The sequence below is a fragment of the Aspergillus wentii genome, assembly GCF_001890725.1.
Source record: "Aspergillus wentii DTO 134E9 unplaced genomic scaffold ASPWEscaffold_2, whole genome shotgun sequence".
NCBI classification, from domain to species: Eukaryota; Fungi; Ascomycota; class Eurotiomycetes; order Eurotiales; family Aspergillaceae; genus Aspergillus; species Aspergillus wentii.
In genome coordinates, this window is record NW_024467833.1 from 694,150 (window position 1) to 716,203 (window position 22,054).

The window sequence follows — 22,054 nt, forward strand, 5'->3', positions numbered from 1 at the left end:
TAGTGAAGAGAGGACTGTGACGAGTAGTCTCTATTCAATCTGAGCGAGTTTTAAGCGGTAACTGTCGGTATTCATTGTATATCCACAGTCAAGTATATACCAATATTTATCCCTTCCGCTGCAAAGTATGATACCCCAACTTCTCCCTCGCCTCAGCAATCGTAGCACCCCCAACAATCAACCCTCGAATCCCATCCTCACTCTCCTCAATCTCTCTCGCAACCCTTGCCACCTCACGCGCTCTATCCCGCGGCACAATCACGACCCCATTCGCATCAGCAACCACAATATCCCGAGGCTCAACACGCACCCTCCCAATCCCAACCGCCTCATTCACACCTCCCACCTGGACCCGATCCTTGCCTGTCCGCATCCACCGTCCAGCCGTGTAGAGCGGGTAATCATCGGCAATGGCTTTATTCACATCGCGACATACGCCGTCAATCACTGACCCTGCGATGCCTCGTAGACCTGCGTATTGTGTCATGATATCGCCCCAGACGGTGCAGTCGGTGCGGCCGGCGTTATCGATCACGATTACGTCGCCGACGGCGACATCGTCGATGAAGTCACCTACGCTGCCAGGTGGGTTGCTGGCGGGGACGTAGCGGACTGTGAATGCCGGACCGACGGTGACCTTTTGGGAGTTGGTGAGTGGGAGGATCCCGTGTGCCTGTCCGGGGATGCCAAGCTTGTCGAGTGCGTCTGAGACGCCGGGGGTGTCGGAGTGCGCGAAGAGAGCTACGAGCTCTTTATCTTCGGGGGTGGCTTGTTTGGGGTTTCCCTGGGCTGTAGTTGCCGATGGTGTAGGTGTCCTGCGGATAGCGTCAAACTGCGTATCGTGCATAACCTGCTCCACAGGCTTACCAGCCTTCACATCCCTGACCATTCCATTCTGCCTCCGATCAATCCGCTCGCCCAAATCCAATACCTCCTCGATCCGATCCGCAGGCACAAACACCGTCCCACAGGTATCAGCAATAACATAATCATCCTGGTTAACGCTCACCCCCCGCATCTGCACCGGGGCACCCGAATCCACCTGCACCATCCGATTCCTCGCAGAGATCATGGTCACTCCACGCCCGTACACCGGATACCCCACCGCCTCACTCCCATCGATATCACGGCACATGCCGTCGATGACCGTCCCGCGGATATTCTTCACCTTGGCCGCGTTGGCGATGATATCCCCCCAGCAGGAGATGCCGTCGAGACCGCCGGAGATAACGAGGACGCGGTCATCGGTGGTGACGGCATCGATGACGGGGGTGAGGAGGTGGGACGTAGGTTTGTCGTTGGTCTTCGGGGCTAGGGTGACGGTGCTGGCGCGGCCGACGATCTTGGGACAGGACCAGAGGGGGCGGAGGCCGTAGGTTGCGCCTTGGAGGGAGAGGAAGTCCAGGGCGTCGGAGATGGTGTTGGTGTCGAGGGCGGAGAGTCTGGTTAGGATTGATTGAGTCATTTTGTTGGATGTGACTGAGATTGGTGTTGATGTTGAAGAGATGTGGGGTCTCGTTATGCCAACGGTATGTCTTTATATATTGGGTATCGGCGTGGTGAGGTTTTCCCGATTACAGACCAACATTTCAGATCAACCATTCCTACTATTAATACAGCCATCACATAGTGTCCTCTGGTGGATAGGCATCGGCAAAAAAACTTCTCCCCGAACTGCAGATCTACACTTCAAGAGGTTGAATAATACCCATACTTAACAGCTGGTCTGCATAATGACAGCATCAAATCGTATACCGAAACCCTTATCCTCCCATCCCGATCAGCCATATACTCGCCATCTCCCGCATTCGCTTTCCCATCATGCCTCTTATTCTTCATCTTCACCTTCCCCCATATACTCCAAACGTGCAAACCAAACACCCCATCGCCGCAATACTCAAAATACAATCCCCGTGTACCGACGATGATGAACTTGAATGCGCCGGCTGGGGTGCCGACGAGCATGGTTTTATCTTTGTAAAAGGCCAGCCTGACCCCTCAGTACAAGAGCCTTCAACAAGCAACCGTCTGGGCCCTGGAACTTTTAAGGGTTGTGTTAACATAAAATTAACCTAGTCTATTTTACTAGTCTAACTACTAGTAGCAACTATAATAGAATTCTGCAGTTTCTATTCAGCAAATAATCATAGAGTTATATATATTACTACAACTAATTTACAGTATCCTGCACTTTCTGCACTATCATGATGGTGATGTAGTAGATCACGGAAACATAGCTTATCATTCCGACATGTAGCTCATACCTCAAAATTCGGAGGGTTGTCGATATTTATTTCGCATCAATACCTGTGGAGGACCGGTCATTCCAAACAAGGCACCCATTCACGATATGATAGATATCTCAAACCCTCAATTTCTCAAAAACACTCAGCGTAGGGTTCCTCTTCCAAAACACACCTCTCACTTTTGTAGATCATCAACCAGATCATTTTGTATTCCCTGTAATAAAACAAAGTCTCATCAAGCGCCCCATTCGCCTCCATCTCCTCACGAATGAACTCCTTCATCCTAAGTATCAGCCATTGACCGGGTGGGGAGCCGTGAAAGAGTAGACTTTTAATCTTGTCGCGCTTGGCATGGCAATTCTTAATTCTTAGGCATGCTTGGATGGATAGGACAGAGTAGAGGCAGACATGAGATTCTGCTGTTTTTTCATCATTCCGGATATATCGGAGATAGTGAGCTGGGAAACTTGCTACAGAAAAAGTCCGTTATCTCCGGGCCCACGTACCCGTGAAAATCCCAGAACCCTAAGGAAGGTCCATGTGCTGCTTTTAAAAGCCACTTCATGTCTTTTAGCTTAGTTCAATCACTTCTCACGCAAGACTGCTATTCGCCCTCATTAAACGTCAAGTCCGCTCACAAGCCGTCTCAGCTTCATGCAGCCATTTCAATTCAAACTTTCCAACGATGGCGTCGTGACTGGTGTTCACTTCGTTCCGCCCTTATCGGCCTCGCGCGTCAGACACCGTCCGCTAGTGGTTGCTCTTCATGGTGGATGCTATGACAGCCGTTACTTCGACGGCATTCCCAAGTACTCCGCGTCGTTAGCGAGTGAGGCTTTTGGGGTCCCTTTCGTATCCATCGATCGACCGTCCTATGGGGGCACAAGTTCAATATTGCCTGTTCCGGAGGGGTCGGACTTTTACCAGGAAACCGGGACCTGGCTGCATCGCTATATTCTTCCTGCACTCTGGTCCGAGATTGGCGCACCAAATCAATGCAACTCGATTGTTCTTTTGTGCCACAGCTTAGGCGTGATGGGGGGGGGGGGATTATAGCTGCTGCTCTGCATGCGCAAGACGACAGACCGCGATACCCTCTTGCTGGCGTTATTGCTAGTGGCATGGGCAATAAGCAGTCATCTTTTATGAGGTCTACCGCTCCGGACTACATAAATGTAGACGCCGACCATGTGCTATTCCCTCCAGAGAAGAAAGACGCAGTTATGTTCAAACCAGGGACCACGGTCCCCGAGGTTTTGGAGCTGTGTGAGTGCCTTAACGCGGTGTCGCCCCTGCCGGACATATCTCAGTTTCCTGCTGCGTGGCTGCCAGTTTGGAAGGAAAAATGGGCTGCACAGGTGTCAGTTCCTGTTATGTTTTCCCTTGTGGATAATGACCCCTTTTTTGTTGCCGATGAAGAGGAACTTGAGATCTGTGTGCAGGCATTCAAGATGAGCGCACGGGTTGATGGGAGCTTGGTCAGAGGCGCCCCTCATTGCATGGAATTGAGTCATTGGTCGCAGGGGTGGTATGCTCGTTGTTTTGGGTTCGCGATGGAATGTTCCGCCAGTCTCGCTAGCTCAGCAGAGACTCGATAGCATGAAACCTCGCGCACCCGGTCGAACTACCTTCTCTGCCGGCTTTTTGGTGAGACAGGTCTTGCTTTTAATGCTCTAATGGACGGTTTCCCTTACCAAACCAACAAAAGTTTACACGGAGTACACGAGCATGCAATGCCTTATGGATTGGGTGCCTGATATTCCTGCGCCGAGGCCCCATGGGCTGGTGGCATTGGTCCCTTTTATGTTATATTCATCTTGTACATCCTGGGCACCACCTTGGCCTAAATCTAGCCTAGCCTGCTATATAAAGAGAAGCTTTAATATAATACCACCTAGATGATATCTTATGTCTAAGAGCACTTTAATAGAATAATGAGTAGCGCGCTTGGTGGAGGGAGCTAAAGAGCTTTACATTTATACCATTAGAGCACATCTTTTGAGATAGTTAATTTTTTCTTCCCTGATTCGAATCGTCATGTAACAGGCCTGGGGTGTGTAAGACGGTCCCTTTTTATATTTGGCTACCAGAAGTCTTAACGGATCGCAGGTTACTAAGCTTGGCGTGGTAAAGGTTGAACCAATCCGAGTCAAATCACTGAGCTCTCCTGAAACATCTCAATGATGTCAGCAAAGTCAGAGCGTAGATGATCAATGTGATGATCCGAGAGGTAGCGAAGATACGACCGCGGGCTACAAATGATGATAGCGACCAACAAGGGGTTCAAGTACCATAAACTCCTATTGATAGCTCGCGAACTTCGCAACAGAGTGAACCAAGCAACCGTCCAGTCTGGATAATAGCCAAGATACGTATGGAAGAATTCATTTACCTGCGAAGCTCCCGAAGCGACATAGTGGACCATCGTCTGCCAACTTTCTTATTTGGCTTTTCTAGTGTGTACCGTTGGCTTATGTGGTGAACTCCATTCAAACCCGCGCTACGTATGGCTATACGCATCTATGACAGGTAATAAACACGGGCTAAGCAATTGCGATTACGCCTCTCCACAATAAGCTGTGCCACAAGAAGAGCCTTCGGTTACTGGATAAGCGGCTTGGGAGACGCACGGAGCGGACCGGCCCGGCTTGAGAGTGACTTCCATTCTTGTTTAGAGTACGACAGTGGAAGCCACGGATACTACACTTGCTTCCATGGCACAATACGAAAGTGGACTCTGACTGGAAGCCTGGAGGTTTGTGTACAGCCTCATCTCATAGTAGATTGTGAGGGCTAGTCGAATCATCCCACTGATTGATTGGCACAGCAACTTCATGTAGGGCTCTGTCCAAAATGCCATCTACCTAGAAGGTAAATTACTGTTTTACTCTTTCTAGACAAGAGAAGAGATATGAAGAAACCAGCCACCTCGGCTCATGTAAGCTTTAAAAAATCTGTGTAGAATTTGGGGAACGGAAGTCAAGACGTCCCACAGTTCTGGCCAGTCCTGTTCATATCTTGTACACCAACTTCTCCATGCTGATTGGCTGCAAATGAGCGTCTTTCTTCGGATGAGATCCTGCCTTGGATACTAGAGACGAATTGCGGAGGACAGCGAAGCCGTCAGAAACTATCCGGTCCATACCCCCAGGCATGAGGCGAATGGGAACCGATTGGAGAACGCTCGAACCGGAGGTTGGTTCTTGGCTGATGTATTTGAAGAACGCAGCGGCGAAGCTCCTAGCTTCGGAATTAGCGGGTAGTGTTACACCTATGGACATGTTAGATGGAGCCAAGTTAGACAGCCGAGAAAGAATAATCTACCGTGATAGCCGATCTCAACTCCGAGGCCCTCCCAAACTGGACCGATGATAGGCTTGATCTTCAAGGCAGAAATGTCAAACCCGCCAATGGTCGGGGTCCGATAAGCAGCAAATCTACCCAAAGGGCTTAAGGTGCTTTCGACCATTGCCACTGTTGAGCCAACGGATACTGCGTCAACAGCGTACAACACGCCTCTCCCTCCTGTTGCCCCGCGGACCCTGTCTGGCCAATCGTGATGTCGGTAATCGACCAAGACGTCATACTTATACGGCGCTTCTTTTAGTGAGGCGTGCTTCGAGGCACTGGCGGCTCCGATGAGTCTGACTTTGTTGCCGGCCGTCTTTTCCGCGATACGAACCAGCTGCGCCGCAAAAAGCCCAACATTGGTTGTCGCGCCGTATATCAAAACGTTCACGGGCTCTTCCACATCTGCGAGCTTCTGTGTCCCATAAAACGGACATGGAAAGCCCATACGGTAGAAAAGGCCCTGTGCCGCAGTGAGACCACACAGGCTAATAGTAGCGGCGTTTTCCAGCGGTACGTCATCAGCAACTCTCCACGTCAGGTCAAAATCAGCCACAACATACTCCGCGTAGGCACCGGGGCGGTCATTGGCGGAGTTTGCTGGATATTGTCAGATGCGCTATTGGAATCAAAAGGGACAACACCCACCGCCTTGAACAAGTCCAGCGACGCGTGCGCCAATCTTCACCCGCGGATCTCCCAGGGTTTTGAGGTCTTCGCCAATTCTCTCCACAACCCCTGCGAAGTCTGTGCCCACTACACGCGTATCTTGGAGTGCGATAGGATGGTCCAGGTTCATGACGTCTACCGTGTTGAGCGCAACAGCCTCCACTTTGATGAGGATCTGCTTTGGCCCAGGGAGTGGCACGGTGACATCTTCCACAGCTAGATATTGACTCGCAGGCCTGAAAACCAGGGCCTTCATCATGTCGCCTCCGGCCATGGTACCTTTTGGTGAAATGGTTAATCTTGGAAGAGCTATTTTCGCGGAACGGAGTGACGTGAAGAATAGGGCAGTGTGACGGAGCGGACTCGTATTAAGAGTTCTGGGCCTCACGACTGGGATATTTAAGTAGTCTAAATCAGGGGCACGCTGCAAAAATGCTTTCCGGGCAGACCGCAAATCCTCGCAAGGAATCGCGGGCTGAAAGTCGCCCCAAGATACGCAAGAAGAATCTCCACGGGATTAGAAACGGAGTTAACGCGGAGTTAGGCTGAGGTTGTCTGTTTGACTGAGCTTTATCTCATACTACTAGGCATGGGTTACTGAGTGCCCCGCTTTCCTTATGTGTGTCGTATAATAATTTGATATATCTGTCGTAATAACCGTGTACTTGAGCCATTTACGGGGTATTTTTACCCTGCTAATTTTTTTTTCCAGCCAGTGAACTTCGAGATTTAAAGTATTCAATCTCGACTCCAGTGGAGTTTGACTGTATTACTAGGCCATACATCCTCAGCTTGCTCAGTAACGGGTTTAAGTTAAGGTCTGCAAGCTGGCAAAATTTGTCAACATGCTGTGGAATCTCACTTGACTAGTTCATTAGTTAGAATACTAACGTAACTCTCACTTGATTACTTAGTTTTCTTCCCTTGTCGATTACACAAAGAAGGAAGAGGTATTTTTGGGGATGATTTAAACGGAAAGTTTTAGACAAATGGCACTTTCTCAGCTGATTTAATACAGTTTCGGATCTCCATTTGCGTCTTTTGAATATGACGGCAACGACATGCTCGAGTAGTTGATTTCAAACATCACTCAAGCTGCGCGGGGCAAGCCCAACCCACCTTAAAAACATTTTGTGCTGTACTCCGTCCGTCTTTTACTCCATTAAATATCCGAAAGATAACGTATCAGGGTTAACGCTTCACTCCATAGTTAGGACACCTCTAAAGCGAACCTTTCCCGAGAGCATGTGCTCCAAGGCCTTCGGCGCATCCAACATGGGGAATTTCTCAATCATAGCCCTGATGCCGTGATCCCTGGCAAATTGAATAGCCTCTTCAGAGTCTAGAGCGTGGCCGCTCGCCCAGCCGTGGACCGAAGCCCCCGCCATGATGAGATCGATCGTGTTGATCTCGACATTGCCCACGGCTGCGAGAACGAGAAGCTTACCACCAGGTTGGAGTGCTGCCGTTAACGGCCCTATGGCCTTGGGGTTGGGTGCAGTTGCCACAACGAGACCCGCACCGCCCATGGCTTTGAGTTTGTCGACGGGGTCCTCGACAGCTACGTCGATGAAATCGTGAGCGCCAAGTTCACACGCGAAGGCCCTTTTCGATGCACCGGAGCTCAGAGCGACAGTCTTGTAGCCCATTTTGTTGGCATACTGGATAGCCAGGTGACCGAGACCCCCAACGCCCTGCACAGCGACGACACTGCCTTGCTCGATTCTCATTTGGCGGATGCCATTGAAGACAGTCACACCGGCGCACAGGAGCGGAGCCACCTCGGCAGGGTCGAGGTCTGAAGGAACACGTACAGCCGCCTCGGCCCGAAGCAGAGCATATTGGGCGTAGCCGCCGTCCTGGGACAGTCCATTGATGGTCTCATTCTCACAGTACTGGAATTGGCCGCGCTGGCAGGGGCGGCAGGTGCCGTCGTGGCCTAGGTTTCTGCTTGTTAGCCCATCTAGGAATCTGAATTTGACAGAGATTGTCCTACCACCATGCCAGGGTCCACCGACGCGCTCGCCTCCACGGTAACGAGTAACGCCCTCGCCCACTGCGACAACATCGCCAACTGTCTCATGACCCGGAATCCGGCCCCGGACCGGGCCATATTCTCCATTGGCCATGCCGGCGTCGGAGTGGCAGACGCCGCACGCGAGTACCTTGACGAGAATTTGGCCAGGACCCGGCCGCTTTAGAGCTAGATCCTTTAGGACCAAGGGCTCGCCGGCCGTTTCCACCTGCCAGGCCTTGTAGGTCGAGGGAATTGACATTATGAAATACGATCGAGAAAAGAAATTCCCACAGGATACGGTAATATCCTAGAAGTATTTGAAAGGTATCGACAGTGGGTGGATTGTGTGAATTCGAATATCCAGTTCCATGACCTGCGGATGCCTTTTATAACGTGGAACTCGTATTTTAATATTATTAAAACCGCCTGTCCACCATCACACATCATCACCATTTGTACGGATAGTGCGTAGGGGCTCGAGTATATTTCCATTCCGAGGTTACAGCAAGCAAGTTATTGCGTTCGACAAATGATGGTTCGAGCAACCGAAATACTTGAATTATACAGTTGAAGCAGAGGACATGTATTGCTTGGTATAAAAATGACTGCGTTTCCAGATGCCCGCTGGGCATGTGCCGTCCAATGAAATTCGGCTTGTAAGCAGCTTAAATTAGCGTTCAAAGTGGGGCGAAAGCGAACATTTGCCGGGGAACCATGCTTTTTACGCTTTTCGGATGTCATGACACATGGGTCAACTGCGTACATCTCTGGCAGTACGACAAAGACGCGACCGGCCCAAATAATCCCCCATGGACCAATTAACCGGAACCGAGGGTCAATATGAGGCTAAGACGAAATCTAGTCCGCCTGACTACCTGTGGAGTAGAGCCTTCAGAAGGTAAAGGACGTGCATGATCTTTTCTGAGAGGCAGCCTAGCTAACACGATGCCAATTTACTCATTCTGGTTTCATCCCACTGTCCAAATCTACTACCACCGAGCGTACCAAGGAGGACGCGAACGTGTTCGACTTTGGGCTAGACGAGGACATGAAAGCCCTGAAAACGGATGGCTATGCACCTTCCACTTGGGATCCTGCCGTACAGCAGGATTGAGACACGTACAAGGTCGTCGATCAAATTGTTAGACACGCAATGACCATCATCTACACTTGCCCGTCATTTGTCAGAAGCCTTCGCCATATAATTGGTTTCTCACCCCTCCGGACTCTCCAGTTATTCGTCGAAACCAAAATCTCAGGGCAGCCATAAAGAAAGACCCGCCATTTCCGAGCAAAATCCTCAGTAACCTCCCAATTTTTCGGATCCCATGGGGTTCCCCACACAAGCATTGTTGCACGGCTACTGCGTGTATCCCAAAATGCTGTGAGGTCATGGCACAGTTCATCATCATCTAAGCTATCTCCCGCGCGGATCAGGTTGTCCCTCATTTGCGGAAACGGGAAAATATCAAGCCACGGGTGGTGTGGAACTGCTCTCTGAAGTGGTGTCGGTCGTAAACTTTGAGGAATGCTATCCTCAGACAGATGTGGCCGGGCCAAACTAAAAATCGAAACAGTGTTGTCCTCGCACATCCATTCGATAGCCATGCCAACTGCAACCGCTTTCTGGTAAGCTGCACGTAGGACATTCAATCTGCTCAAATTGAGGAGCAGATCTGTTTTGGGAGACCCCTCCATGTACCTCGTCATTGCGCTCTTCTCGAACTGGGTCATCAATTTGTGTACATTTGGAGGTGCGAATGTGCATTGATGATGCTGAATGTCGGATAACCTGCACGTAATCGAGTCATGCTGCGTGGGTGCTTCGGCAGCAGAGTTTCCGGGCAGATGGCGTTGATCAGCGGGCACAGTAAATGCATTATCCGCCTGTGCTCCTTCATTGTCCCGGATACTCCGACGTAATCCTGCAGGCCGGAAAAAATGGAACCAGGTCAGTAATGGTGGAGATGGACTACCATTTGGGTGTCTTGGAGATCTCACGGTAGGCTCTCTGGTTAAGACGGTTTTGAACTCTCCGGCGCGCAGCGGGGTTAGTGACTCCTTTCCAGTCGTCATCAGAGACAGAAGCTGCTGACTGCTGCAACATCTGGTGACGTTTCCTCGAGGAGTCTAGAGCCATAGTTTCAAAGGCCCTTGGATGTTAAATCATGTACATGTGGTAAGTGCGTTCAGGCGTTGTACAATCAACGTTGAGAATGGGTAGGATTGTGCTAAGTTGGCCACTCCTAACTTTATATAAGACGCTTACTTCTAGATGATTATTGGCCGAATATAGACTTCGCCCCCACCTTTGCATGACGTTTGAAGTTAGCGCCCATGTCAACGGTCCACGGGTTAGCTTTGTGGTGGAAATTTTTGATGCCTTCAGTTTCGCACTAGTTCGTCTATTAGTCACATTGGTTAACACCTTTCCCGCAGTTTCTTAGCTGTATGAAGGCTCAATTGGAATGCTGGATTACTCACTAAATCGATCCTCTGAACAGGACGTTATTGATCAATGCCGTATCGAGCCCGAAATTCGTGTTTCAGCGTGTAAATTGGAGCAGCGTTCTGACATTTCATTGGGCTACGCTGCCGACCGTGTATCTTGTTCATCAAGCTATAATCCACAGGGCGGTGATCATACTCTAACTGTCATTGACATTCGAGAACATGTTCCGTTCGAAGTGGGCCACACAGTCTATCGTCAACCAATAACTATCCAGATGTAAGCGTTCTGCATGAAGTTAAAAGTCTAATGGAGCTCCCCTTATCTCCGCTAGAACACTCGCAATGGTTTCTAAGCATCCCAAGTGATATCGCGATGCTACTTTTTGCCCACACACGCTGGGATGATAAATCAAGATAAATGCGCGATTTTCCTTTGTAGGTACTATAAAACCACATGGTGATCCCTCAGCATGAAACAGAATTGCTCCTCATACTACCTGCTTGTCCTGCTGTTGCACCATCACACCCCCGATTACCATGGCGCCGCAATACACGAAGGACCAACCTGAGAGCTTCATCAATGCCATCCGAAATGTGGCAATCGTTGGTGTGCGTGTCGTGAATGTACTTTTTACTGCAATCAGAATGCTGATCATCCTACAGGCGACTGGACAAATCGGCAAAGTCTTCACCGAGCACCTTCTCAAATCGGGAAAACAGACCGTGACCGCCCTCACGCGCTCCGGGAGCGAGACCCAGCTTCCATACGGTGTAAAGAATGCACCAATTGATTACAATGACGAGGGAACGTTGATTGCGGCTCTCATTGGCCAAGACTTTTTGGTCATCACCCTGGCCTTGTCTGCCCCCCCGGACACGCATAGCAAGCTGGTCAGGGCTGCGGCCAAGGCAGGTGTTCGGTACATTATGCCGAATGCCTATGGCACTGACTTCTACAGCAATCCGAAGCTGCTGGACGATATACCAGCCTTGAAGTACATTCTTGCCAACGTGCAAGAGATCGAGGAACTCGGCATCAACTGGATCGCTCTTACCCCCAATTTTTGGTACGAATATAGTTTGGGCATCGGACCGTTCACGTTCGGGTTTGATTTCCCGAACCGGACGGCGACGTTCTACGATGAGGGAACCACGAAGATCCATACCACCACCTGGCCTCAGTGCGGGCGTGCGTTGGCCGCGTTGGTCAATCTCAAAAAGATTCCGGTAGACGAAAATGATTATTCCGTTACTTTGGCTCAGTTCTGCAACCAACCGATGTACATTTCTAGCTTCACGTTGAGCCAGCGAGAGATGTTTGATAGCATTAATAAGCTCCTGGGTTGGACCGACGATGACTGGAAAATTTCCTATCAACCCACTGCTGAGCGTTACAAGGAAGGGCTCGAGGAATTGGCAAACGGCGATGGAACAGGGTTCTTGAAGGCCTTGTATGCTCGCGTATTTGACCCAGCGGCCGGGGGCATCTTCGAGACACACAATAACGTGCTGGGACTACCCAAAGAGGATCTGGACGAAGCTACACTGGCCGCACACCACTGGGCCATTGCGCAGGCAAAAAGTGGATAGTGTCAGAGGCGGACGTATTCCAGATATTGAGGCAGATACATAGCGAGGCAGATCAGAATGAAAATTTTGACACAATGCTTTTAACCCCTGGGGCGGAGGCACAACCTATAGTGTATGATGAGTTGTATCTGCGCGAGCAAACCTGCTGGTTTACAGGGTTCGAGCCTGGATGAATACCGCCGTCCGAAATGGCTGGCTTTGGATTCGTCGCTCTTTACAAGGGATGCATCTCCCTTGACTTTGCTGTCGTCGTCACAACATCCTTCACGCGGAGAGCAGTTGGCTGAAAGTCCGATGCTATTCGTATGTCAAGTGGTTCCTCAATTTAGTAAGTATTTAGGTAAAAATATTTAGGTAGGTGAATCACAGTGAGAATTCCCCTAAAGGCTAACTAAATAGGGTGGTAAAGTGCCTATAATAGATTTAGTAGAGTTAGGTAGCCGCCACCATACTTATGCTGTTGTAAGTTTTTTTTTAATATTTTTGGTGCTAGTATTATAATTTTCTATCTATTGGTGTAACATCAATCATCATCTTTACCTTTTCTTTTTGCTTACTGGGCGCGGTTTTGCTGTTCTATATGACATAGGGAGTGATAAAGAGCAATAAAGATTTAATATTTAATGTCTCTATCAAACAAGACCTGCTTTTTTTGGGATATCTAATAAAGTTCACTAGTATAATACATCTGATGACAGGAGGAATGAATGTTCATCTTATAATCTAGATCATCTGGTGGAATGTAAAAGTCTTGCCACCCTGAACGGTAAAGCTCACTTTCCTGTCAGAGAGAAAGCCCGATGCACGGTATTTGGTCAATGGTTTCTTCAACGCCACAGGAAGAAAGACAGTCCCAGTCGTCCCCTCAGGAGCCTCGACAGTCATTCGAAACGAATCATCCTCACCAAATGACCAGCTGACATGAATCGTGCCATCAGTGATGGCCCGTTTCCCACGCGCCCAGTCAAGATCCATAACTTGAGGGGCAATCTGCCACTCTTTGAAGCCAGGCGTCACGGGCTGAATCCCAAGAACATATTTCGTCAAGTCGGCTGTTGGGCCCGAGCTCCAGGCGTGGCACATTGACGTCGTGGATCCGAGACCCGGCCTGCCGTCGGATGTCATGACCTCCCACATACAGCCGGTATAGTTGGTGTGCGCGGGGTCGCTCATAGGCCCCCAGATGCTGTGCAGAAGGTGTTTCGCGGTGACGGTGTCGTTTGCGTGAAAGGCGGCTTTGAGATGATACCCCGAGGCGTAGGGGCTGATCATTTGGGCCCAGCCATTTGCGGCGCTTTTGTTGGAGAAGGATAGGGCTCCTGCGGGTACGTATAGCTCTCTGGCCATTGTTGCGAGGAGGTTCTTGTTCGAGGCGGCGGTGTCGCTTAGTATAGCCAGGGCGTTTGCTTCTTGGGAGAAGAATTCAGCGTGAGTGTCGGATAATTGGTATGCCTGTAGAGAGTCACTCCATAGGTGCTCTTGAATGGCACTCTGCAAAGTCTGCAGGCGTGACGCGTACATGGTCTTGTTCAGACCTGCCTCATCCATAAACGGAAGCCATTGCTTGAGGGAATAGGCGTAGATAAGGTTGAACTTGGCGACCACACCACTCAAAGTAGGGTCATAGTAGTTCCAGTCTCCTCCGATTGTAGAACTAGACACGTTGAACAGACCACTGTGGAGGGTTTGAGAGTGAGCCCAATCCAGCATGCGAACTGCCTTTGGTGCCCAGCGAGCCAGAAAAGTAGCATCACCCGTCTGCTCGTAGAAGCGAGCCATGGCGCTGACCAGACTGAACGAATAGCCGATAAGGCCCGTCGTGTTTGCGTCGATTTCAGACGTCCGGGGAGACTGTTGGATCTTGGCGTTCGGCACGAAGAAGCCCGGATTTAGCTGGAATGAGCCCAGTAGCTCGATGGAGCCGTTGATGTATTCCTGGCCGTGGGTGCTGGCGAAGGCCGTCTCGGTGGTCATATCCAGGTCTCCTGCGTACGCGATGCGATCGCGACGAGAGCCGTCCACGCTGACTGGTAGCGGATTGGTTCCGAGGAGGAAGTCTTGCAGGGCTGATGCATTGGTCAATGAAGAGGAATACATTTGCTCTCCGGAGACTGAGAGAGAGACGTGTGTGAAAAGGGCCGAGTGGCCGAACGACGCGCCGAGACCAAAAGACCCGTAGAAGGCAGAGGTTTGGGTAAAGTCCAGGACTGTGGTGTTGTCGATCTGGACAGAGATATCGGTCATGTTGACTGTACTGCGAACAGTATGCCAACGATGCAGAGCGATGGAGGATGGCAAGGTGGCCGATGCAACAGGAGCAGACCGTTCCGTCGAGCCTACGTGGGCTGAGATGGAAGAATTGGCCATGTTGACGAAGATGTAGATGCCATTTGACAGAGTGTCGCTCAGAACCGTGAACCCAAAGCCATTTGACACAGCCTTGACGGAAAACTCCAACTCATAGGCAGTCAACATCGGAGACCAGTCGGCCGTGAACGGCTGAGGAGCCAGGCTGTCCACAAAGGCGCCTTCATCGGTAATGACCCAAAAATCGGGGATAGAATTGGCCGGAATCTCATTCAGCTGCGTGGTGCGGGCGCCATTCTGCCAGATGCGGTTCAGAACAGCATCAGAACATTCGAACGAGCCTGGGAGATCAGATATCGGAGTCGACGACACGGTAGGCAGCAAGCCGATCGAGGAGAGTTCGATCTCGCCAGCACTCGAGAGGTTCAGCTTCTGGTATCGCAGGGCTCCTTGGATCAAGCGGTTGGTATAGGTGGTTTGGTCTGTGAGGTTGTATCGGTTGATTCGGTATGTGTCCATGGCAGCGGCTAGTGGAAGAGGGCCATCTCCCTGTTTTAGTTAATAAATGGTTGAATCAAACATATAGATTATGACTTGCCATTTCACTCTCGACCAGAGCACGAGTTTCGCTGTAGGTCATTTCAAAGACAGAAGTGTTGCCAGCCTTGTGGGTAACGTCAAAGGTCGCATATCCCTCCACATTCTGTCCGTAATCGAGAATGATAATGGAAGGAGTGCCATTGGAAGACAGCTTGAGAACAGTGTTCTCATTGTAGGGCATTCGATCTCCATCAGCGGTTGTATAGGCTATGGGACTGTACTTGCAGGCAAAAGCCACACTTGCGTGTAGCCCTGCCATGAAATATTGAAGTTTCATTGTGGCTGGTTGGAAGGATTTGGAGAGTCTATCACAGTCGAGACGTCTACATGTTTATATATGAATTAAAGTACGAGGATACGAGCATCCGAGAAAGTTGTAATTATATATGGACATGGTGGAATGATACGAGTATACGAGAAGTGTTCAAGACTCCAAGTATGGATCGTACCAGGAAAGACGTCTAGAAGCCCCTTAATTCCTAACCGTTGAATGTTAAAAGCAGAATAAGAGCTAAATTTATCAGAAATAGCCATCTTATGGTTCTGACGGGATTTCTCCGGGCCCACCGTGGCTCCACGGTTCGTCAGACTTAAAGTGAAGCTGTTGGTTCGCATTCTCGCATTCTCGGTTTCTCGCATTCTCGTATTAGAGATTTCATCCTGAGAGGCAAATGGTTCCAGACTATGTCGATTGCACTGGGCCATAAATAAATTGATAGAATCCCAAATCAAATCATTTATTCAAACCATCCATTCAAATAATCTATTCCACTGCATCACCATGTCTTCCACGGGCGCAATTGACTTCGCCCTCTACCGCTATACGCCCTCCATCCCAGCAGCAGCCATCTTTGCCGGCATCTTCTTGATTCTCGCTATCCTACATCTCATCCGACTGACTCAAACTCGCACGCTCTTCTTCATCCCCTTTCTCGTGGGTTTACTATGTAAGAATCCCTCAAATCCACATCCAATATAACCCAACCTAACGAGAACTAGTCGAATGCGCCGGCTATGTCGCTCGTATCTTTTCCCACTTCGACACAATGGCACTGGGCCCCTATATCGTCCAAACCATGCTCATCCTCGTCGCACCCCCGCTGTTCGCTGCTTCGATCTACATGACTCTGGGCCGGTTGATCGTCACGCTCAACGCAGAAGATAAATCCGTCATCCCAGTCCGGTTCCTCACCAAAATCTTTGTCGTGGGTGACGTTATCTCCTTCCTGCTCCAATGTGGAGGAGGTGGCTATATGTCCGCTGGATCCCTCTCTGCCATGGATACCGGCGCCAACATCGTGATTGGCGGTCTAATCGTCCAGCTCATCTTCTTCGGATTCTTCGTCTTTGTCTCTGCCTTGCTGCATTGGCGATTAAAAAAACAACCGCAGTATACCCATCTCTCGCACAGCGTGGGAGCATACAATGTACAATGGGAGTCCCTCATGTGGGCGCTCTATGCGGCCTGTTTGCTGATTCTGGTGCGATCGGTGTTTCGGGTCGCTGAATTTGTAGAGGGCAATAGCGGCTTCATCATGAGCCATGAATACCTCTTGTATATTTTCGATGGCTGCCTCATGGCGTTGACTGGGATTGTGTTGCTCGTTGTCTATCCGGGCGCTTTTTTACGCGATGAGAGGAAACGGGAAAGCCAGGTTGGACTCACCACACAGGCCAAGGTTGAGACTTCGTCAGTTTGAAATTTTTATTTTATTTTTTTATTTTTTTATTTTTTTTCAATGTATATATTTAGACTTGTGAGTTTTCGAATATTTGGCGTTTATTATGGGGCTATAGATATAGATTGCATATATTACAAAAATAGACTACAGTGCATAAATAATAAACTTTACCTGAAAATCCTACCTTGCCACCCGTGACCTTCTCTCCATCATCCACCATGTCGCGTCGCGCACCTCGAGCTTCCACGAATCCCATGCCAGCGTCATCGAAGTACCACCGTATTAGCCACACCAAGTCGCGTCGTGGTTGTTTCGCCTGCAAAAGTCGACGTGTGAAGGTAATCCCCATACCCCCTTTGTTCCGAATATGCCCTAATCGCGACAGTGTGATGAAGAACAACCAATCTGTGGTGCCTGCTCTGTCCGGGGCGACGAATGCAATTATCCGCCTGCTCATGAGACACGGAGAGGGCCTGTTCGTCGCGATGCAACATCTGATCATGGAAGAAACCCGGGGTTAATACCACCAGAAGTGCATGCGATTCCCATCCGTCCGCTGGATTTTCACGTGCCCCGCACAATATCGACACCAGATCCAGATCCCAATGGCGAAGCCAGGGAGAGCTGGACCATGCACGACATGAATCTCCTGCAACACTACATCTTGCGTACGTCGAAGAAGATGAGTTTCAGTCCTGGGAAAATCTTGGTCTGGGAGTGTATAATTCCAGATATCGCGGCCAAGGACACGTTTCTGATGCACCTGCTTCTGGCATTAGCCGGGCTGGATATCTTGACAAGCAATGATTCTCGGAGACGTAACATATCACACACAACCGAGCTTCACGCTCTAGTTGAGCATCACCAGAAGGGTCTCCAGGGACTCCAGGAGAAACTGGCGACAGGTGGGGATGCAAATGCCGAAGCGGCATTTGCTGGGTCAATGCTAATCGTCGCTTTTGCATTCGCATCGCTCGGAATCAGCAGTCTCTGTGTAGAACCACAGATATCACAGCCCTTGGAAAAGCCTCAGATTCACTGGATGCGACTTGTGCGCGGTATTACATCCATCGCGCAGCAGTTCTGGGTGGCTCTCAAACTCAGCCGATTAAGGCCTCTGTTGCAATACAACAACGCCAACGAAGACTGGAAGCTGCTTGGCTCAGAACCCCCGACCGCGCCGCTTAGAAGTATACAATCGCAGAGTCTTTCCGCATTTGCACTGGGTGCGCGTCAGGCCATTTCAAACCTCAGGGGGTTCCTGAGTACTCTGCGAGCCACAGTCACATCTGGTGATTATAACACAGCTCCGTCGCCAACATCAAGCACCAGTCCGGGATCCAATGGAAACCCAGACCCTGACCAGCTTTTCACGGCACAAGACCATGCCATCACCGTGGCTGAAGACTTGTACATGCGAATTCTGTATGTGCTTCACCTGCACCGAATCGAGCCATCGCCCTCCCATCACGACATCCAAGCCGAGATGGAAGACGCGGCTATTTCATCCTGGCCGCACCTGGTATCTGACGCGTTCATCTCGTCTTTGGATGCGGATCATAGCCCTGATATTCCAACGGGCTTTTCCTTTGCCATTCTCGCGCATTTGTACCTTCTTCTTACCTTATTAGACGGTCTGTGGTATCTGAGGGGTAACTTTCGGATAGAAATCAAGAAGGCCAATGCATTAGTAGCGGAACTTGACTCGCCGGAACTAGCTGGATTGATGGCTTGGGTGATGGATGTTGTGGGTTTACAGGTGGATACCTCATAAGAGAACTTATAATCTGGAATAACCCTATATTTGAAATGTATTTCTGTTATATCTACTCTTTTCTTTCCATACTGGTGAAGGTATGCTATATTAATCCTAGGTTATAGAGATGTAATAATATGTTTACTGCCCTCTTAGATCTTTTCTTTCTGCTCACTGGGCGTTTTTGGTCTGCCTTATCAGGCGCGCTGATTATCACATGACCCCCTGTCTATATCCCCATCACTCCAAACAAACCTTCGCGTCAATCACGAAATGACCGCGTCTGCTGTTGCAGATTATCCTCACCCTTCTTCAAGTATATTCTTGCAACAATCAACACACCATGGACAAAACCAGTACTCGACAACCTTTGCCCGATCAAGCCTCCCGAGGACCTCCCAACTCGGATTCTGAAAGTAACACAAGCACCAGCTCTGGAGGCAGTGAAGACGACAAAAAAGCCTCCAGTGGCGATGGAATCTGCCCTACGCTAGAAGAATTTGACGCATGCCGTCAGATGAGCTACGATGCGTGGAAGCTTGCGGCTCTCAGCTGTACACCTAAGCTCAGCAGTTCCATTGATATTTCTCTGGATAAATTGTCCAACGTGCCTCGGTTTTACCACAACCCTCCACAGAATATCCATGTGGGTGGCAGAAGCAAATCCCCGCTCATTTTAAAATTATCCTTCCAGTTGGAGACAACACACGATGACTCGTGCGACCGACGGTGGAAGTCTATTGATTATCTCCAATGTATAGGATTTCCGTTATCGATGATTCCGAAACTAAGGCCATCTGATTCGGTTATTCCTTCAAGTCCGCGAGCAGGATATCTTACAAGCATAACACTAGCTTGGTCTTACATCATTTCCTGTCGCTGGGTTGAGATACTTCAGAGTGCAGGTGAGACATGTGTCCTCTATTCGAAAGATATTGGCTTCTGGGAAAGAGTTACCCAAAGCTGCTGGTCAGCTCAGATTACTCGTGGAAAGAAGGGCTGGTTCTGTCCTTGGATGCTGCAACCAGAAACCATTGATAATGATCAAAGGTATGATTTAGAAAGACTTGATAGTAACTAAATTTACTGATTTGAATTGCCTTTAGAAGTGACTGGGTTCAGACACCACCGGATTCCGCGCTGGCATTCGATATTCTTCTCGAATTCTGTACCTCGGAGCAACTAGAAGACGAATTCTTGATCGGCTTCGCTACGGTACTCTTACTTACATCACGTAATATGCCATTACCGAAGATGGAACCACCTACAAACATATCACGACCCGTGGCTAATACAAGGAGTAACCCCAAGTTGTCCAAGTTATTCGAGTATCTTGACAAATATATGACTCTCAGTGCTACCCAAGATGCACTGGAGTCACTACTTTGCAGTACTTTTTTCGACCCTAAGATTCCTTGCAATCTTATCGGTGCTGTTTCACTTGGGATTGAGCAAGCTCTTTTGAATAACGATGCTAAGTATAATACACTAATTAAAGCCGTCAATAGATCACCATTTGGCTTCATATGGAGTGCTGTCATCCACAATAGCCAAATAACATCTCTACTCAAATTACTATTAGGACAACTGCCACCAATCTGTCTTGTAGCCGGTTTTTGGACAAACACCATCCAGTCATTTCTTCAGGTCACTTATCATCTCCAGCATCCCGACCTCATATCTCGTGCTGAGGAATTCGCTATCTCATTCTTTTGTCGAGATAATAAATCAGTGCCATGGACACCATCTCCGCCGTTTGGCAGGACTCATGTGGGAAATTTGAGCCTTCACATCAGATCTCACTACCAACACAACCATAAGCCCCGATCTTGGACTAATAGGTGGATCCTACGATCTGGGGAGAAAGTTCTCATCAACTCAGCGGATGTAGAAGTCACTATCAGCTCAACAGAGCAGATACCACCATCTATCCCTTGTCTACATCACAATCATACTGATAGCGTAGACGAAGAGTAAGACGTTATCACCATAGGACTATATACAGGTGACAGATTGCTAAGTATAGGCAGGAAACCGGCAAATTATCAACTTGCCGAAGAGCAATCATGGATAGCGACATCTCGACTCTTCAACTGGCATCGATACTATGACGATGGGCTATGGCTAGATGATGGCACGCATAATATAGAACACATTCGCCATCTGCTGCAGCACCCATGGATTGTTGACCCTTTTGATGATGATGAATCGATCCCTCTAGACAAGGTTGAGCGCCCGAACCCACGTGAATCGATATTAGAGTGGATTGCGCAAGTCACGCCATCCCCGGATATTTGACTGTTGAGAGGGCAAGAAGGGCTCTAGTATTGCAGATGTTGATCGTCTTTTGGTGTAGATAGGGGGCTATTCGGTGTGTCTTTGTTCAATATATTGGTCAACGTAGAAATATGGTGGATGTAAAAGAAGAGAGATAGATAGATGCCTTAAAGGCAGGGTGTCACGTTTGGTTAGCTAGGTTAGGATACATGGCTGCGCAGTTGCTCGATGTCTGCTCGATATCAGAAGTTGCAGTAAGTCCAGTAGGGCATTTTTACGACTCAACGATGGCATATCCTTTACTACAACTACTGTACATCTAGTCCCTCACGGTACAAGATGGTACAACCTCTAGTTCACATCCAACCGTTATCCCAAATACGTCATCCCCTTTCCTGCCTCATACATCCTCTAGCCTGACAAACCAGGCCAAAAAACCTTAGCAACAGCAAACAGATAACCCAACTTCGAGTAGAATCCCTCAACCTCGAGGTAACTGGTCCGGCGGTTAGTCACAGGGCGCTTGCGCTCTTGGGGCTCTCTCAATGTTCGCAGGAGTCCGGGTTCGAGTCCCGCTATACTCGTTGTAAAACCGCCTGCAGGTTTTCGTATCCCACAAAGTCTCTTGCTAGCACGGGTAGCTTTTTTGCTGGTTTGATATTCTGATGTTATGCTTTTGGTTTGAGGTATGGTGGAGGTTTTTTTACTGGGGATATGAGGGTGTTTTTACTGTGTGGTAAGTGATATCCTCTTGGTGGTGATGGTCTTGGGCGTGATGGTGGTGTGTGGTCCTGCTGGTGAAGCTATTCGGAGCGCGGTGGTGCCTGGCGCTTTCCTGTTTGGTGGGATGGAGATGACGCTTCTCAACAAGGACACTTTCCATATTATTATTCTGTACGATCTAGGAACATAGCCAAATTCATGCTCAACTTATTGTAGATATCGTATTTATTCACTATTTGAATATCAATGTTTACATAGTACCTCCGTGCATACATGGTGGCTCCACTTACATCATAGTGGAGCAGCCCTACAACACCTTAATCCAAGCTCCACGATATTGAAGCACAGGGAACATGAACTTTCAACAATGAGATGGCCACCATTTATT

The 22,054-nt window shown here is 49.2% G+C and overlaps 9 protein-coding genes across 9 annotated transcripts; 4 read left to right on the plus strand and 5 right to left on the minus strand.

Moving 5' to 3' along the window:
- Nucleotides 1-106: 106 nt before the first annotated feature.
- Nucleotides 107-1,465, minus strand: ASPWEDRAFT_48581 (RraA family protein; the record flags this gene model as incomplete). Its single annotated transcript, XM_040837126.1, has 1 exon — nt 107-1,465. One exon carries the CDS (start codon nt 1,463-1,465, stop codon nt 107-109), a length of 1,359 nt encoding a protein of 452 aa, XP_040691990.1.
- Nucleotides 1,466-2,754: 1,289 nt separating this feature from the next.
- On the plus strand, nt 2,755-4,041 carry ASPWEDRAFT_179879 (uncharacterized protein). Its single transcript, XM_040831813.1, has 2 exons — nt 2,755-3,262; nt 3,331-4,041. The coding sequence occupies exons 1-2, from the start codon at nt 2,901-2,903 to the stop codon at nt 3,842-3,844; spliced, it is 876 nt and encodes a 291-aa protein (XP_040691991.1). The 5' UTR covers nt 2,755-2,900; the 3' UTR covers nt 3,845-4,041.
- A 1,133-nt stretch (nt 4,042-5,174) lies between these two features.
- ASPWEDRAFT_179880 (zinc-binding alcohol dehydrogenase family protein) lies at nt 5,175-6,537 on the minus strand (the record flags this gene model as incomplete). Its single annotated transcript, XM_040831814.1, has 3 exons — nt 5,175-5,517; nt 5,571-6,194; nt 6,243-6,537. The coding sequence occupies 3 exons, from the start codon at nt 6,535-6,537 to the stop codon at nt 5,258-5,260; spliced, it is 1,179 nt and encodes a 392-aa protein (XP_040691992.1). The 3' UTR covers nt 5,175-5,257.
- Nucleotides 6,538-7,462: 925 nt separating this feature from the next.
- Nucleotides 7,463-8,539, minus strand: ASPWEDRAFT_57079 (alcohol dehydrogenase; the record flags this gene model as incomplete). The annotated part of the gene is made up of 2 exons (XM_040838323.1): nt 7,463-8,202; nt 8,260-8,539. 2 exons carry the CDS (start codon nt 8,537-8,539, stop codon nt 7,463-7,465), a joined length of 1,020 nt encoding a protein of 339 aa, XP_040691993.1.
- Nucleotides 8,540-9,187: 648 nt separating this feature from the next.
- Nucleotides 9,188-10,474, minus strand: ASPWEDRAFT_148457 (bZIP transcription factor). Its single transcript, XM_040829554.1, has 2 exons — nt 10,282-10,474; nt 9,188-10,205 (listed from the first exon to the last, which is right to left on the minus strand). The coding sequence occupies exons 1-2, from the start codon at nt 10,418-10,420 to the stop codon at nt 9,445-9,447; spliced, it is 900 nt and encodes a 299-aa protein (XP_040691994.1). The 5' UTR covers nt 10,421-10,474; the 3' UTR covers nt 9,188-9,444.
- A 794-nt stretch (nt 10,475-11,268) lies between these two features.
- ASPWEDRAFT_148461 (uncharacterized protein) lies at nt 11,269-12,377 on the plus strand (the record flags this gene model as incomplete). Its single annotated transcript, XM_040829555.1, has 2 exons — nt 11,269-11,340; nt 11,395-12,377. The coding sequence occupies 2 exons, from the start codon at nt 11,269-11,271 to the stop codon at nt 12,319-12,321; spliced, it is 999 nt and encodes a 332-aa protein (XP_040691995.1). The 3' UTR covers nt 12,322-12,377.
- A 667-nt stretch (nt 12,378-13,044) lies between these two features.
- ASPWEDRAFT_734610 (putative alpha-L-rhamnosidase C) lies at nt 13,045-15,409 on the minus strand (the record flags this gene model as incomplete). Its single annotated transcript, XM_040839337.1, has 2 exons — nt 13,045-15,177; nt 15,227-15,409. 2 exons carry the CDS (start codon nt 15,407-15,409, stop codon nt 13,045-13,047), a joined length of 2,316 nt encoding a protein of 771 aa, XP_040691996.1.
- Nucleotides 15,410-16,009: 600 nt separating this feature from the next.
- ASPWEDRAFT_48592 (uncharacterized protein) lies at nt 16,010-18,684 on the plus strand (the record flags this gene model as incomplete). The annotated part of the gene is made up of 6 exons (XM_040837127.1): nt 16,010-16,175; nt 16,228-16,922; nt 16,982-16,985; nt 17,151-17,248; nt 17,296-18,182; nt 18,243-18,684. 6 exons carry the CDS (start codon nt 16,010-16,012, stop codon nt 18,682-18,684), a joined length of 2,292 nt encoding a protein of 763 aa, XP_040691997.1.
- A 325-nt stretch (nt 18,685-19,009) lies between these two features.
- ASPWEDRAFT_24267 (uncharacterized protein) lies at nt 19,010-20,964 on the plus strand (the record flags this gene model as incomplete). The annotated part of the gene is made up of 3 exons (XM_040832591.1): nt 19,010-19,716; nt 19,773-20,639; nt 20,679-20,964. The coding sequence occupies 3 exons, from the start codon at nt 19,010-19,012 to the stop codon at nt 20,962-20,964; spliced, it is 1,860 nt and encodes a 619-aa protein (XP_040691998.1).
- Between the last annotated feature and the right edge of the window lie 1,090 nt (nt 20,965-22,054).

Bases quoted from the DNA above. Each gene is read 5' to 3' on its own strand.
- ASPWEDRAFT_148457 (XM_040829554.1), bottom strand. From the start codon at position 10,420: ATGGCTCTAGACTCCTCGAGGAAACGTCACCAGATGTTGCAGCAGTCA. The intron at 10,206-10,281 runs GTGAGATCTCCA...TCCGGCCTGCAG, and splicing joins TCTTAACCAGAGAGCCTACC to GATTACGTCGGAGTATCCGG.
- ASPWEDRAFT_179879 (XM_040831813.1), top strand. From the start codon at position 2,901: ATGCAGCCATTTCAATTCAAACTTTCCAACGATGGCGTCGTGACTGGT. The intron at 3,263-3,330 runs GTGCCACAGCTT...GCAAGACGACAG, and splicing joins TGCAACTCGATTGTTCTTTT to ACCGCGATACCCTCTTGCTG.